Source organism: Natator depressus, chromosome 1 (assembly GCF_965152275.1).
Source record: "Natator depressus isolate rNatDep1 chromosome 1, rNatDep2.hap1, whole genome shotgun sequence".
NCBI lineage: Eukaryota > Metazoa > Chordata > Testudines > Cheloniidae > Natator > Natator depressus.
The window spans coordinates 240064791-240082719 of record NC_134234.1 but is presented as its reverse complement, the minus strand read 5'-3'; the positions used below and the strand labels follow the sequence as shown (position 1 = coordinate 240082719).

At 43.8% G+C, this 17929-nt stretch overlaps 1 protein-coding gene across 2 annotated transcripts in view; it reads right to left on the bottom strand.

Moving 5' to 3' along the window:
* Nucleotides 1-6448, bottom strand: part of KDM5A (lysine demethylase 5A) — an 86182-nt gene extending 79734 nt beyond the window's left edge. For both annotated transcript variants that reach the window (XM_074939122.1, XM_074939130.1), the window contains exons 1-3: nucleotides 6281-6448; nucleotides 3978-4055; nucleotides 2207-2329 (exon numbers count right to left, since the gene is read on the bottom strand). In XM_074939122.1, the coding sequence (XP_074795223.1) occupies nucleotides 2207-2329; nucleotides 3978-4055; nucleotides 6281-6448 (369 nt within the window). The remainder of the gene's footprint in view (nucleotides 1-2206; nucleotides 2330-3977; nucleotides 4056-6280) is intronic.
* Between the last annotated feature and the right edge of the window lie 11481 nt (nucleotides 6449-17929).

Here is a 17929-nt window from a genome sequence, read left to right as displayed (position 1 = left end):
ATACTGTGCCAGGCAGAAAGAGACAAACAAGCAGCGCTTCTCCGACGTGTTGGAAAGAATACAAACCCACTGTCAGAACAAAATAAAAAAAGTCAGCTCTCATCAGATGTGTAGTCTGATGAAAAACACAAGAGTCTGGCCAGAAGCGGAGTCAATTCTAAATAGACCCAATATAGAAGGAAGCATTGAAGCTCAGGACTCCAGAATTACAAAATTCTCAAGAGAGAACCCTGGATGAAACAGAAACTACTGTCAGAAGTGAAGACATTGACTTCACCTTCCAACTAGATCAGTACTGCTGCACCAATACTATTTCAATAGCCATTGAGTCTATCAGTTCACATACAAAGTCCTCTTTGGCTACATATGACTAATTTATTTAACCTGAAAAACAGTCCATTTGTCTCCAAATGAAGGTCACAGGAGCTGCTTCCTCTGAACACTGACCACATTTCTACTCTCTCCCCACCCTTTTAAGGGTCACCGAGAAACAGTTTAAAACAAAAATAGACATATCCTGGTTTCATTTACATTTTGTAAAGATTCTTAACATTTCTACACCTCTTCAGTTTGGTGGTAAACTTCTTCCCTCCTCAAAGAGCCCAAGTTATATGCCTAGCTCTGCAGGGACTGATGGAAACGTAGACACCAAAGCATAATTACTGCAGTAGAACTAAAAAGTGAAAACATTATCAATTTAGCTTCTAAACTGAATGAAGTGCAAAAGTGTAAAAGCCTAAGTGAAAAGTCATTTAGATTTTAAGTAGTCAGTTTTTATAATCGTTAACACAAGTAACAATTAAAATCTCACTTTCCTCTATTTCCTTTGTTTTTTCACATTACAAGGTATTCTCCAGTTCAGTTTTAAAAGTAATTAGAGAATCCACTATGTAAAGCTATGATTACACCTTAGCTTAGAATAACCAAGCTTCATGGAGTGCCCATAATGAGTGAATGAAGCTGTGACTCACTCTATAAGATGAGCAACATAGTGAAAGCAATCAAAGTTTATACCCACCCATTCTGAACAATAATGGCCAATTACCTAGATACTAACAAAATAAAAACAATCTTTCCAGTGAGTTTCCACTAAACAAAGCAAGTAATTTGTGCTATCAACTAGTTAGACAACTAAAGTATTAACTCATACAGAACTGAGGTCCCTGCTCTAATTCATGTCAGTATCCCAAATATCATTCCCATTGGCATTATGCAAAGACTATTGTATCATTTCCTAACAAACCATGGCAGACATGGAAATAAACCTTCAATGCTTTCCAAAGACAGTTAAGCAAAGCTAACATACACATTGCCCATAAGGCTGTCTATGAAAAACAAATTATTCTAAAGCATACTGTTTTAAAGCAATGTACCCTACTCAAGGGTGCCAGAACTAGGAATGCAGCAGCACCCCCAGCTTGAAGTAGTTTTGTTTACAAGTATACAGGGTTTACAAGTTTTGTTCAATGGCTTTCAGCATCCTCACTCTACAAATTGTTCCAACACCACTTACTCTACTGCACACTCTACAAATTTCCACTCACCTGAGACAAGTACATTTTGATGAGTAAGTGGAAACTGGCTTTGATCTAGCAGTGCTAGTACCACCACACATTCGTAGGCCTAATCTACACTAAAAAAGGTTTGCTGCTACAGCTATATAAGCAAAACCCTTCTTGTATAAATGCAGTTTATATCAGCAAAATACTAGTTTAGCAGCTAAACTGGAAAAAGGCACTCTTACTCCAAAGTATTTCACATGGGGGCTTATACCAACATAGCTGTTCTAGGCTCTCCTTCCCACTCAGGGCTGGCACCTATTGTGCTGTCACACACTGCCCCCTACGAAATAATTATTCCAGAGTAGCTATTTTGGTAAATTTCCAAGTGTAGACATGACCTTAGTCTTGCAAAGAGCTCTACACTCTTACAGCTCTGCCCTACAATGTGTAGAGAGCAGCAAAGAGAAGAACTGGCCAGTAAAGTTACTGGTTAATTTTCCAGGACTTTCATATTGCATACTGAGCCAAACACACAAATGTAATTGTTATCTGTACTTGTAATTGTCTGCCATTTCCTTGTAATCATTCCGATTACAAATATTTTAAGTATCTCCTTGTTTTCATGGTATATCCAGTGCAAAATTTGCACAAAACCGCTACCATCACCCCAGGTAGTCCCTGCTTCCCCAAAGAATCTTACTCACCTTGCTCAGAGAATACAGATCCAAGATTTTTCTCTCCACCACAGGAATTTTTAAAGTGGAACCTTGAAGTTCCCAAAATTTTGCTAACTGATCCAAGAAGTCCAGTTTCACTCTGGTCATTGCCTATAATCACAACAAGAATACAGATGGGTCTGAACCTAGTCAGACATGAAAGAAATGCCTAGAATCAAGACAGAAATGAATCAAAGGAAACACTATTTACATGTTCATAATGTAACTACGAATGTGACAATTTACTATTCATTTTCCCTGTAAAACAACTGGAGGCAGAAATGTCAATAATGAAGAAAACCTTCATAAACTTTTGTTTTAAACTTTGCACTCTTGTGGATAACTTATGAGCCAATTTCCTACCCAGAACAATTTTCTCTTTTTAAAGCCAAGATGTAAACTCATGAAAAAAACAAACATACATACATACATTCTAGGCAAGAATGTAAGATCATCTATTATTGGTTAATATTACAAAAATTTTAGGAACAGCAAACCTACTACATGCCTTGGACTATGCAAGGTCTCCTGGAGCATTTTTGGAGTGCTCAGTGGTTCTTGTTGCACAAGGAGACGCACTCACAAACCAAGAGACAAATAAGGCTAGATTCACAAAAGAATCTGAGCATGGTGATGCTCAGCATCACCTCGCCTAACTTTCAGGTGTCTAGAAAATCACTGGGATTCAGAAAGCCTGGGTTAGATACTCAGACTTCCCATACAACAAGTACGTACATAAGAATGCCATTCTAGGTCAGTGGTCCACTTACCCCAGTACCATCTTCCAATAATGGCCAGTGCCAGATGCTTCAAAGGGAATGAACAGAACAGGGCAATTATCAAGTGATCCATCCCCTGTCAAGCAGTCCCAGCATCTGGCAGTGAGAGGCTTAAATATGGAGGAATATAGGCACTTCAGAACAGTATTCACAAAAGTGAACACTGAGTGGCTCCTTGCCCAAGCTAGCCAATGGGAGATGCCCAGATGAGGGGTGTGTCCTCAGCCCTGCCACTCTCCAGGAGTTCAACACCTAATTCCAGCTACAGGGAGGCACCTCAATTTGTTTGGGATTCTCAGCTGCAAACACTCTTTTGGCATTAGGCACCTACATTGTTTTTTGGTTGGTATTTTTTTTGCAAGCAGCTTGGGTTGGGGGTGGGGGGGAGGAATATCCTATAGGCCAGTGGTTAGGGCACATAGCTGAGAGGTGGCCAATCCCTGTTCAAATCCTTTTTCCCACTCACATGGTGGGAGGACTTGAACTGGGGGTATCCCACATCCCTGGTGAGTACTCTAGCCATCTGGCTAGACCAATAAAATGAACTATTAGTGGTGGGGTTTTTGCTGGTTTTTTGTTTTAAAGATTTAAGAGATATTATCAAAGTGGTTAAAAATTAGGCAATTTGGGGATTAAGAACAGCAGTAAATACCTTATGAAAAAAACAGCGGGGAGTTCTGAGGGCTAAACACTAGCTACTCTTACTATACAACATGGTCCTTGGCATTCATTTTAGATGTTTTCAGCCTAGGATAAAAAACTTCTTGTGATTATTTTGAATAATAAAATAAAAACCAGATCTCAAAGTCTGAGAGTTACTTTATCCAAACTCTGCTAGTGCCAATTATAAGCACTCATGTGGTCTGTGGGATATTAAAGTCTACCAATCCAGAAACCAGTCAAGATGCAAAACTCAAGCAAGGAGACCTATATTGCTTTGTGTGTGAATATAGAATTATGCCAATGGTGCAAAAGCTCACCTCCAGTTCATTCAAGCGCTGGACTCGTGGGGTAAAACGAAAACTTTGTACTTCACATGCAAATGGAGGCTGCCAGTCCTAAACACAGAGAGAAAGAGAGAGAGACAGATTTTACTGTGTCTGATATAAGGATTGTATCATAACTTCTCCCACAAATGCAAAAAAGTCTCCTGAGAATTTCAAAACTGTGCAAATCATCAGCTGATCACAGAAAGAGCAAATCAAGGATTTTTTAGTATTCTAATCTGTCTGAGAATTTTCCATTTTAGAAAAGCACAACAACTTCATAATTAATGAGCTTCCCCCAATATTTGAGTTAGGAGTAAGGAAAAGCTATTAAGTTGCCTCAATACGGAGCCCAGGAAAGTAGAAATATAAACTATATCATAGCTTAAAATATTTAGATTGATATTATCTTAGACTGAGTTAGAACATAGTGGAGGCTTTCAAGGACAGAACCATATGGTAGGGCTACCACTTTGTAGGACTTTTTAAAAAAGGTCTGTAAACCCTGGCTATTTCAAAGTCTAACTAATAAAAGCAACTAACTTCAAATAAACTACAGTGCTTGAGGTAGGGATGTTGGCACATATGGACGTGAAGGGAGCTAGACATGTAATAAAGATGAGAATATGACAGTCAGAAATTTAACCCTCATAAATGGGATCTTAGAGCATTACAGGCCAAAAAAGTCAAACGGGCAGAAAAAAAAAAAACACAGTGCAACCCAACTTTGTTACTCAAATTTGGTGTTAACTTCCAAGGAAGCACAATACATTTTCTAGTACTTTAAGAAACATTTAAGAACAATACAATTATACAATAAAAATTGTATTTCTACAATAAAATGAGAAGATATTCACAACTTAAAATATGCACAACTTCAAATAACAGAGAGGAATAATGAATAAGTAAGCTGAACGTAAAGTGTTCCATCTAATCATTACTGCAGACTTTAAACTGAACCTGACTGTTCAATTTGAAGATCACTGCAATGCAACCTGCTAATCAATCATACAAGGCCAAAACTAAGAGTTCAACTGCAAAGAAATTACAAGCTGTTTTACTGGACAGAATCTTGACCGGTTTCTTCAAATCTCCTGGATTCCACAATCAAGCCAAAGGACTCTGCTTAGTTTAGAAAGGGTAACTCCCTGGAAGTCAAGCTTTCACCATGTCACAAAGCCAACTAAGCAGATTCCAGCAAATCACAGAGAACAGAAGGAAAAAGCCTGAGGAACACAAAATGTAAGCAATAGCTTCTGCCACTATTAAGTTCACTGCTACACCACTCTGTGGGTTCTCCTCTCCTTCCTCCCTCAACCATTTTAATCTTTTTATTTTTGCTACTCTATTTTAAAGTTGATTTATTCTTGTCTGCACTTAAGAACTGCGTTGTAATGTGAAATTGTTCCAAGTAGATTCTACTGAGAAGCTGCTGCATTTACCAGAAGCCTCTGCAGGGCAAACTGTCATAAAATAATGCTGCAAGTATAATCTGGCCACTCTGACCTAGTTTTTAGGCTTTTATTTTTTTAAACTACAATACACAAATACCAAATTTCCTGTTTGCAAACAGATCACTGATAGTTCTAATGATAATTACAAAAATATGTTTATACACAGTAGTATCTTAGAATGGAAAATCCTTCTTCCCCCTAAAGAATAAACTACAGTTTTCACCTGAGCCACCTTTGCAAGTTTAAGATCCAAACAAATGATGTTTTGAAGAGTAACAGAGCTCAGTGAAGTTTCTGACATCAGCAATGAGAACAAGTATTCACCAGTATTAATGCATCCATGGACTTATCACAACCCTGTTTCTGAGGCTCAAAAAAAATACATAGAAACTGCGTGTCCCTGACACAGACACCATGGTTTACTGATCTGCTACCCGAAAGGCGGTAGAGGCGGAAGGGCTTTAAACCCCAGCCATGTTTTTTTTTTTCCGGGGGAGGGGAGAACGTTACTTCATCTGCTTTTTACATCGCACACAGCGGCGAAAGGAGCTCCCAAGTATCACCTGTGGGGTGGTCAGGCAGCCACAGGCCAGCTTCGCCCAGGCGGCAGTGCAAATGCCGGAGCGTCCGTGGCTGCTCCCGCCCTCAGGAAGCCGGAGAACCGGGAGCCGCCTCCGGAGGCTGAGCAAAGCCCCGGGGCTGCGGGGAGGTGCCCTCGGGGCCTATCACACCCACTAGGGAGAGATCCTAGGAAACGGGACCCCTGAGGGCCCGGCTCCCCCCCGGGGTCACCTCAAGCCCCTTCTGCTCGTGGGCGTGATCAGTCCCCCCTCCGCCCGGTACCTTGGGGGGCCGGATCTTGCAGATGCCGGTTTTCTCAGCCAGGCCGCGGATCCGGCCGATGAAGCCGAGCGGGTCGCTGAACTCCTCCCAGCTGGGCTCGAATACTGGGCACTCGGGCGGGGGCACGAACTCCGCCGCGTAGCGCGACCCGCCGCCGCCCCCCGACATGGCGGCGCTCGGGAGGGGGAGGGGGAGGGGGGGCGGTGGGCACCGGAGCCGCAGGAACAGGCGGGGGCTACGGGCTCCTTCTCCTCCACTACCGGGGACGGGTCACAGCCGGGGCCAGCCGGGCCGGGGGCTGAGGCGCATCCTACGGGCCCCGGCTGCAGCCGGGCAGGAAGCTGGAGGGGAGCCCAGTCTCGCTAGCCAGGCCGGGGTCTCAGGTACCCGCCGCGGCGGCGCCTCCTCCCGTTTGTTTTTGTTTCCCCTTCGGGGGGGGGGGGATTTTTTTCCCCCTCCTCCTCTGACTCTGGCTCGGCCGGAAGTTACGTGTACTGAGAAAATCCCTCCGCCGGAAGTGAAGGACACGGTATCCCTCCGCCTACAACCCGGTAAAGAGTCCCTGACCTCCGCAGGACGCTCGGAACCTCCCGCCTCGCACCCTTGCCCGGGGGTAGCGATCCGGGCACACCCCCGCTCTAGAGTCCGCTCTCTGCCCTTGAGACCGGCCACGGCGGCATCCGCATCCACTTCCGGCGCGGAGGAATGTGTGAAGAGACGGCAGGATTCCCTTCCGGTGGCGACATTCCATTTCCCCCATTGTCTGGGCGAATGCAAGGGAGCGACTTGACCTGTCCCCTCCCCCGCCGCATCATCGCCACAGAGCCCCTCCCTTCTAGTACCGCCCAGAGCCCAGCCCCGGACTCGACTCCTACCGTCCCCCCCCCACCCCCCCGCTCGCTCACCTCAGTCCCAGGGCCCCTTCTCGTCGCGCCAGAGTGTGGCCGGTCGGGCTGAGAGGGGGCCCGCGCCCCCCAGGCTGGTTGAAAACAGTTGCCTCCAGGGTTGCCAACCCTCCAGGATTGTCCTGGAGTCTGGAGGAATAAAAGAGTATATCATGTGATGGAACCTCCAGGGATACGTCCAACCAAAACTGGCAACTGTAGTTGCCTCCTGCCCCCAATAGTAATTTCTCTGCTCAGATTTTTACCTTCTCTTGCTCCTTGGGATTATCCCATGATGATTGTACTGATCCAAAATGGGGCCTGAAGTCTCAGTGGTGTTCTAGGCACCTTTCGGTTTTGCAAGGTGGGGGGTGAGGTCCACTTGGTGCTGCTTGACTCTTGAGTGTCTTATACTGTGCCTCTTACCAAAGGTATCCAAGTAGTTCCCACTCATCCGTTATTCTTAGCTATAAGCTAAAGAGTATTGGCTAGGGGAAGGAGAGTCAAGACTGTGGATTCAAGTTCCAGCTTTGCCCAGGGTGACAGGGAGCTAGCAGCAGGTCGCCCTCCCTGTGGCTCAGTTTACCCATCTATAAAATGGGTATAAACAAATGCAACTGCGGAAATGTTGGAAGAAGGAGACATGCATCAGGGCCCTAATTGTGCCCTGGGTGGTTGCTACTTCCCACCACCCAACACAGATGTAATGAGGTTGAGTAGCGTCCATATAAGAGAAATTAAAACTAATACTTATTCCTTAAAAATCATTCTTTAATGATTTTCAGCTATAAAGACAGCACAGACAAAATAAAAAAAGAAAGAATAAAGACCAGCACTGAATAAGGATTAATATAAATGGCAAGTTATACTGAAGACAAGCACAAGTACATGTAAAGTTGTTATTCATCAAGTAGCTAATGAACAACTTCACATGCACTCGCTGAAGACAAGCATAAGTATGTGTAAAATTATTATTCACCAGTCACTTACCACTATTTTTAACACTACAGTATCGATACAACTAAGATTAATTCAGCTCGAGCAACCAGACTTCTTTACTCCATAATCTTACCCTGCATTCGTCCGAAAATACGTTACCCTTCAGTCGGCCGTTTTTTGCATTGGCCAGGTACAGACAGTCGAGAAGTGCACGTCCCTTCGGTTCAGGGGGTGTGGGTCAGATTTAAACACACACTTAGTCCTGTCCCTTTGTCCTTTTTATCTTATTGGTTGGCTGTGTTTTTAAAACAGACCAACCAATCAGGGTGGGCCAAATTGTCAGTGTGGCTAGCATAGTCGCTTTAATTGTAGAAGTTATGCTTACTTATTTTCTTGTAGCCAATTGTCTTAAATGTGGTTAATGCGGGTTTGATAAATTATGCCCAGGGGCATAACTTATCTTTACTACATAGGAGTCAGCACAACGTGTTATCTGGTTGCAGCGTATCCTGACCACACGTTTTAGTTTAATTTTACAAGGCTTGCTTTTTGAAGCATCTGGAAGTTTGAGGCCGAACATTGCTAATACCTCTGTTCATTGCAAGCTTAACAATACTTTTGTTCAAATTCATTACAGCATCAAAAAAAGTAAAGTTGCAAAGGTAGCTCGTAGTCAAAGAAAAACAAAAGTTAGGAACCTTTATAAACAGAAAGGTGTAATTAACAGACTTACTGGAAACAATCAACTGACCATTCAGCACCACCATCAGCAGCTGCATCTCCCACTGAAGACAACAGGAGCTACATTTGGCTGCACCAAACCTATCGCTGCAATTTGGCCCTATAGGTGTAACCTGAACAATCTTAAATTCCTAGAACTTTTTCATTTCATGACCTTTAGTTGACCTTTTAGTGACTTTAGTTACCTTATTTTGTAGGTACTTAAGAAAAACAAAAGGCAACCATTACTCCTTTCTCTCTACTGATTACTCATATGCTTTCAAAAAGTGCATTAAGCACATACAGCTATTAAATTATGCAGTAAAACCTCAAAAAGTACATCTATGTCATTATCCAACAATCCTGTTATACTGATTGTATATATAAATGGGTGTCATTCCCAGGTGCCCCTTCGTGGCCTGGGGTGGCACTGCAGAGGTGCTGCCTCAGTTTCCCTCTGTGGTCCTGTGGAAGGGCAGGGGCAAAACCCCTTGAATGCCCTGCCAAAATGCTGGCTAAGCCCTGCTTTCTGGTAGGGAAGCCAGGTGCAGGGGCCCAGACAGCCAGCAGAGAGCCCAGCTGCAGGCCCTAACGAGGGCCAGCTCACAGCTAAGTAGCGGCAGCTGGGCTGAAGAAGGGAAGGGCTATAAAAGCCCTGGAGAACACTAAGTTAGGAGGTGAGGTGAGGTGAGGTGAGGTTTGGTTTACAGCTCTGTCTCCTCACCCAAGGCAAGGCGTTTCACAGGCCAGGAAACCCTGGGAAGGGTCTGAATTGGGATAGCTGTTGGGGGAATAAAAGGGACTACACGGTTGCACTGTAAATAAAGACCCAGGGGTGAAGCACCAAAGAAGGTGTTGGGACTCTTTATTTGGCTGGCCGGCACAGGCATGAGGAGGTGAAAGCCTGTGCGGCCCCTGTGACAGGTCCCCAGAAATAATTTATGCATAGCAAGAAGTATTTAGGGTAATATGCCCACTCTCCCAGGGTCTAATTTATTAAGAAGAACATGAGAACGGCCATACTGGGTCAGACCAAAGGTCCATCTAGCCCAGCATCCTGTCTTCTGCCAGTAGCCAGTGCCAGGTGCCCCAGAGGAAATTAACAGATAATTATAAAGTGATCCATGCCCTGTTGTTCATTCCCAGCTTCTGGAAAAAGTACCATCCACCTCTCTAAAGAGCCACTTTGGCCCTTCTTTAAGTCCAGGATTTCACAGCCCTCCCGCAAGGGGCTGTGTCCTCTATGTCCTGGCCTCCCTAGCTTCCAACTCTTGTCCCCTTAAGTTCAGGGGCTTTCACAGCCTCCCTCACTTCCTGGTGTTGGGTGTTTTGCTTTCAATCCTAGCCTTCCCTTCTGTAGTTCTCCTTCAAGCTGGGCAGGGCACTAAGGTTGAACTTTTTCCTTAGCAACTAGCTTCAATGGCTCTTTCCCTGACTGGGCTTGGACCCTCTTTTTTGAGTCACCTGCACCCCCAATCACCTGAGCACTCCTTGACCCTTCCCAGGTTATCTCAAACACCTGTCTGTGCCAGCTGGAAGAAAGAAGAGCCTTGTCTTGCCCACTCCACAAGGCTCCTGGTCTAAGGGCTGTTAAAGGAACAGTAATCTGGACTCTTTTCCTACACTTTCCCTCACTCAGAAAGTGACTTCCCCAGAACCAACTTCCTCTCCCCAGATGATGACTTCAAGGCCTCCTGGGCACATGGAACAGGATAACTACATCCTCTGGCCTTAAAAGGCCAGTATGCCATTATAGTGTATCAGTCATTTAAATAATAAAATATCCCTCAAATTAGAAGTTCTGTGCTGTACACAGCAGAAGGAATTTTTCAGTAGTTTATAATTTTTTAATTTAGTCCATTTTTCCATTAAAAATGTTAGGAAACTGGTCTTCAGCAGTGAGTAACCACAGAGAAAGTTTCAGTTTTTAAAGTTCAGGTATTTGAGTTTGCCATGCACAGATAAGCCTCAGGTTATTTTTAAAGCTAAAAAAGTAAATGTGTGCAACTCTGAAAATTCAAAAATTGGTGAAGAGATTATTATCAACTAAGACTAACTCTGCAGCCCTTGCAAGTAACAAAAGCTGATCTGAAACTCTGTGCCTCTCTTTAAAATATGTATAAACTCACCTGTTTCTAATTTTCACTCTATCCCCAAATACTATACCAGCAACAGTATGCATAGGCCTTCATAACAACTAGTGGTCCTTCTCTTCTCTACATATTCTTAGGTTTCAGAGTAACAGCCGTGTTAGTCTGTATTCGCAAAAAGAAAAGGAGTACTTGTGGCAACTTAGAGACTAACCAATTATTTGAGCATAAGCTTTCGTGAGCTACAGCTCACTTCATCGGATGCATACTGTGGAAAGTACAGAAGATCTTTTTATACATACAAACCATGGAAAAAATGGGTGTTTACCACTACAAAAGGTTTTCTCTCCTCCCACCCAACTCTCCTGCTGGTAATAGCTTATCTAAAGTGATCACTCTCCTTACAATGTGTATGATAATCAAGGTGGGCCATTTCCAGCAGAAATCCAGGGTTTAACAAGAACGTCGGGGGGGGGGGGGGAGCGGTAGGAAAAAACAAGGGGAAATAGGTTACCTACTTACAACTACAATACCCACCTGCGGAAGTGAAGAAACAGATTGATAGAGCCAGAAGAGTTCCCAGAAGTCACCTACTACAGGACAGGCCTAACAAAGAAAATAACAGAACGCCACTAGCCGTCACCTTCAGCCCCCAACTAAAACCCCTCCAACGCATTATTAAGGATCTACAACCTATCCTGAAGGATGACGCAACACTCTCACAAATCTTGGGAGACAGGCCAGTCCTTGCCTACAGACAGCCCCCCAGACTGAAGCAAATACTCACCAGCAACCACATACCACACAACAGAACCACTAACCCAGGAACCTATCCTTGCAACAAAACCCGTTGCCAACTGTGCCCACGTGTCTATTCAGGGGACACCATCACAGGGCCTAATCACATCAGCCACACTATCAGAGGCTCGTTCACCTGCACATCCACCAATGTGATATATGCCATCATGTGCCAGCAATGCCCCTCTGCCATGTACATTGGTCAAACTGGACAGTCTCTACGTAAAAGAATAAATGGACACAAATCAGATGTCAAGAATTATAACATTCATAAACCAGTCGGAGAACACTTCAATCTCTCTGGTCACTAGATTTCTGACCTAAAGGTGGCAATTCTTCAACAAAAAGACTTCAGAAACAGACTCCAACAAGAGACTGCCGAATTGGTATTAATTTGCAAATTGGACACAATTAACTTAGGCTTGAATAGAGACTGGGAGTGGCTAAGTCATTATGCAAGGTAACCTATTTCCCCTTGTTTTTTCCTACCCCCCCGAGACGTTCTTGTTAAACCCTGGATTTCTGCTGGAAATGGCCCACCTTGATTATCATACACATTATAAGGAGAGTGATCACTTTAGATAAGCTATTACCAGCAGGAGAGTGGGGTGGGGGGCGAGAAAACCTTTTGTAGTGGTGAACACCCATTTTTTCCATGGTTTGTGTGTATAAAAAGATCTTCTGTACTTTCCACAGTATGCCTCCGATGAAGTGAGCTGTAGCTCACGAAAGCTTATGCTCAAATACATTGGTTAGTCTCTAAGGTGCCACTAGTACTCCTTTTCTTTTTACATATTCTTAATCTATTTTCCTGCTTTATACTTGCTGTGGCTCTTCTAAGATATTTGCTAGGTTGTAAGGGTGCTTGTGGGCTGCTAAGGGCATATGTACACTACAGCTTATGTCGGCATGACTTATGTTGCTCAGGGGTGTGAATAAACCACCCCTCTCAGCTACATAAGTTACACTGACATAAGCACCGGTGTGGGCAGTGCTTCTCTCACAGAGCCTGGAGTAGTTAAACCAATGGGGAGGTCTCTCCCGTCGGCTTAGAGCAGCTACATTAGAGAGCTTACAGTAGCATAGCTGCATTGGTACAACTGCACTGCTGTAAACTCTCTAGCATAGCCATAGCCTCAGTTTTTTCTGTCTGGAATTCAGGACATCAGCCATTAGGTGCCACTGCCTGCCCAACCCAGGCCACCAGTCCCAAGTACACGCATCCGTATTAAGGAACTTGTGTTTTATATATTCAAAGTGCTGTTCAAACATTTACTAAATGTCACAGCAGTACTGTGAGATAAGGAGAAATTACTCCCATTGTACAGATGAGGAAACAAAGGCACAGAGATGTTAAATAACTTGCCAAGGCCACACAAGTTAGCAGCAGAGCAAGGAATAGAATCAGGATTTCCTGGGGCTATGGCTACAATAGAGAGCTTATAGCATCACAGATGCACCGACACAGCTGTGCTGCTGTAAACTCTCTCATGCAACCACTCTAAGCTGATGGGAGAGAGCTCTCCCCTCGATTTCATTAATCCACCCCCAACAAGCGGCAGCAGGTATGTCGGCAGGAAAAGCTCTCCCGCTGACATAGCATTGTTCACACTGGCACTTAGGTCGGTGTAACTTATGTTGCTTATACGGACATAAGTGGTAGTGTAGACATAGCCTGGGTCTGCAACTCCAACTCATTCCTCTAGGTTATGCCCACTGCCTGCACATCCCAGCGGACAATTATTCCACATTTGCAATACCCAGAGGATCTTTCTGATGCCAGAGACCAATGGTTGTCTGTGGCCATAGCTGCCAACTGCCCTGCTTTGGCCAGCATAGTCTTGGGTTTTTAAAACCTATATCAGGTAACTGATGTTTCAGTCAATATGCCAGGTCCATTGGCAGCTATACCAACCTTGGCCCTGAATGCTGAGCTCCCTGCCCTTCCCACTACTTCCTGTCTGAGCCGCCACAGCCCCGCTGCACTCCCCTTCCGGTTGCCCTTTGATCTTGAGAGTAGAGGGGACAAATCCTTTGAGTGTTCTCACCCCCAAGTCCTCTCCCAGAGTAAGATCAGCCTAGAGAGAGAGGTCCTGGTGGATAACGGGACACTCATGGGCTCCATCTCCTCTCTCGTTCCCTTCAGTGTAGATCAAAGGGTGCCAAGTGGGGAGCAAAGTAGGACTGCTAACAGCTCTCAATCAGACAAGCAAGTAGAGACCTCAAGAGTTCTAGTAGATAACTAACCATCTGAGCTCACCTGTGGCATGTCACACATAGTCCCTTGACCTCTATCCCATTACACACAAAAAGCTACATTAGAGAACGGTAAGGTTGCTAAATCAATCACTAGAGCTTCATGTTTTTTGCAAATGTGACATAAAATGAAAGAGAATTCATAAAATGAAAAACTCATCCCACAACTGTGGCTCCTATCGCTCTTGTCCCTCAGGGCTACAGGGTGAGTCCCTCTGCAGCTCCCTCTCCTCCAAGGCCTCCCACTAGAGTGACCAGATGTCCCAATTTTATAGGGACAGTCAGAATATTCGGGGCTTTGTCTTATATAGGCACCTATTACCCCCCCATGCCCTCTCCTGATTTTTTACACTTGCTATCTGGTCACCCTACCTCCCACACAACTCCCAGGGGTAGGACCCTACCTCCGCCTCCAAAGCCATCTAGCCCCCTGTGGGCAGGGTAAAACAAAATAATATGAAATTCAAAAATAAATGAAAAAATATTTTTAAAATAACAAAAATTTCATGGGATTCTATCAATTGCTCAAAAGCTAGGATATGGTTCAACATATGGCCCCAGACCCACTAACCTACCAACTTCTGCAACACAGGAGGCAGGGGCCTGTAGACAACAACTTTCTTCACTACACAGTCCTGATGCCTCCCCAAAGCACCATCCATCCTGTGCACTGAATAAGGCAGGGGTCCTCACCTAGCCAGTCCCAGTCTCCCTCACAACACTACTCCAGCTCCTCATCCAATCTCTGTCTCCCCACACTGGGTCCCAGTCACCTTGCAGCCAGGAACAGCAATTGAAGGCGTAGTCCTACTCAGCCCCCCACATCCTGGGCTGGAGCACGCTCAGGACAGATGGAATTCTCTGAGATGGAATCTTCGCAGAATGTAGCTGCCAAATTCTAACAGGTCTCTACTGACTATGTGCGTATGGAGACTTTTTTTGAAAGGCTTATACCTTGGTCAAATATAGGTGTTTTTTCACAGGGACAGCAAAACACACATTTCTGACACAAAGGTCACCCCTGCCAATTTCAATTCCCTGCTCCAATGTATGGAGGCACTAGTACTTCTCAACAAAACAGTTGTAAGAAAAAAATTTAAAATGGGCAAAACAATATATTTTTCTCCTAGTCTGAACCATTTAACCATTTATTCTGAAACTTTCCCAAAACACTCAGCCTGAAGCAGACACCTGACAGAAAATTTAAGTCCAAACAGTTAAACTTGATAAAGTTATAAGCAACTGAAAACAAGATCTTATAATAGAAAATGTTAGGCAATCTTAACTACAGGCATTGCTACCTGTTCTGCCTATACTATTTTTGCAAAGCATTGTTTTTCCCCCTGTTGGCAAGGCTGCCCCAACTTCTGAGGCGTTTGCCTGTGTATATAACACCCACCACCAGCTGTCTCTCTCTCTTGAGAGAGAAACAACCCCATCCCACCCCAGTAAAACCATTCCATGGGGAGGGGGATGTAGGTGCTTCTGTTGAGCTTCTTAGCTGTCCCTTAGGAGCTACACCAGAGGCTTTTTGGGGAGGTGGATGTGTAAATGAATCATTCTCTACTCCCACCTGGGTCTGTGGTGTCAACGGACCAACCAACATGGCTGACCTCACAGAGAGAGAATATAATAGATGAAAGGGCCTTGGAACACTTGGGAAAAGTCTAAAATCATTTAACTAAAAATCATGCTAGAAAGGACCTAATATGTTTGAGAACCTTGTTTTGAGAGCTGGTTTCTAGTTGATATGCTTTGAGACTGCTCAAGGTTGTTTTGGTTTTGATTTAAAATGTTTGGGTTAAAAGACTAGTGGAGCTCTCTGGAAAAGACAGCTGTGAGCAGCATAGTAGTTCTAAGTTGATGGACTGAGAAGTATAAAACCCAGAATAACTTGAAAAGGGCAGTTTGTCTTGTGTCTCTCTCTTTTTTTTTTTTAATTTTGCTTCCTCTAACTTTCTGCTCCAACTTAGGGTGTTTAACTTATTCAACCTTAGGTCGTGGTGTTTATCAAATATTATCAATGTACACAAACCGGTCATACATTTGTGGGTTTGTTTGTTTGTTGCTCATGTGAGGCTATCTGCATTGTCTCCTTCCCCTGGAAGAGAGGAGGAAACTGTCGGGCTATAGGATTTCATCTCTGATCTAGCCTTTACAACCTGACCTCAGATGTGCTAGAGAACTCTGCATATCCGAGGAGACAGCCACAACTCCAGCCTGCAGCTGGCAATAATCACCAGCCAGCTAACAGTGGACCGTTAGAAAGAGCATCTGTTCTTTCTTCCTCTTCCACTTTCCTGTCTTCTTGTTGTTTATGTTTGTCAAGTCTGGGTTTTGTTGGGGAAAGTGATCTGACAAAATTCAGTTTTGTAAGTACATTCAGAAGATTTTGATTGTAATATTTAAGAAAGGGGTTAAGAAACAAAGCTGGTTTGGAAACTTGCAATTTTTCCTACACACTTACTTACATTAGAAGGTTAAATATTTTACATGAGAAGTGAGCCTCAGACTGTGAAAATAACACTAAGCACTGGTTGTGGCGTGCAAGAGTAACACCTAAATAATCCATAAACCATGACATTTGAACTTGGGAGCTCTGGCAATGAAATCATGAATCTTTCCTCTTTGAGCTGAACTTAAACCATATCACTTGTTTCTGGTGGTTAGGTGAGGATTTTCCATAATGGCGCTCATATTAATTAATTCCCCTCAAGAAGGCTGAGCCTTGCTACCACGTAAAACCCACTGTGGTCCTGCCTCTACCCAGAAGGAGAGGTTAACTCTTTCCCTGTCAGTCTCTATCCTAAATTTATACTCCATCATAGGAGCATGTAGCACCTCAGATTCTGTCCTAGCAAAATGGACCAGGGCATCCAACTAACAACAAGATTGATTTTAGAAAACTACATGTAGACTATTTGGAGGGCTTTCAGAAGAAGCTTCCAAAACCTCCAGTCTGGGGCCTCTAATACATAGAAAGGTTAAAATACACTGGGTAATGCTAGTGCGTACAGAGATGCATCTTCAGACAAATGTTGCCAGGATATTACAATCTTCTTTTCTCTTTTACCAACTGACCACAGGTGCTGGAACTAAGGGTGCTGCTGCACCCCCTGGCTTGAAATGGTTTCCATCATATACAGGGTATACAGTTAGGTTCATTGGCTTCCAGCACCCCCGCTATGCAAATTGTTCCAGTGCACATGCAACTGACCAGCTTTTTCTGTCAAGAGACAGCAAGGATCCAATTCTGCAGCCTTAATAATTAACATCTTGTCACTTTGAAAGAAATAGTAGATGAGATACATTATGCTACAATAAGTGTACATTGTGATTTATGCTACTAATGTACACACGTAATATTTCTTCTATTATAACAACTGATGGCTTTGTTAGGAACATAGGAATTGCCATACTGGATCAGACCCATGGAAGTATAAACAAGGAAAGTATAAAAAAAGCCCCAAATCGGTAGAGGTGGGATAATCTGCCCGTCATGAAGATCTTATCCTTAATAGTTACAGAGACAACACTACATTCACATATGGTATTAATAATAATGTACTTAACAGCATAATGTATATGGCACTGAATCAATATATATTAAAGCTAGGATGTATTTTGTGTAAGGCTGGCTGGTAACTAGTTCTAAAAATGGAACTACCCCAGTTCAGGAAATAAAGTGAGTGCATGCAAAGAAGAGAGAGAGAGAGATCATCTTCACAACCCGGCCTGCATAGACCAGTACACGGTAACATTTTAACATAAATTAGAGCTGGTCAGAAAATTGGGAAAAGTTCAAAATTTCTACACACGAATGGGAACAGAAAGTCCAGGGTTTTTTTTTCTTTTCGCCTACAGTGTTTTTTCATTTCCAACTTTTCCTGTCAGTTCCAACACGTTCAAACAGCAAATCGAGATAAGGTCCGCACGCAGAGCCAACATCCGATTCCTAAGTG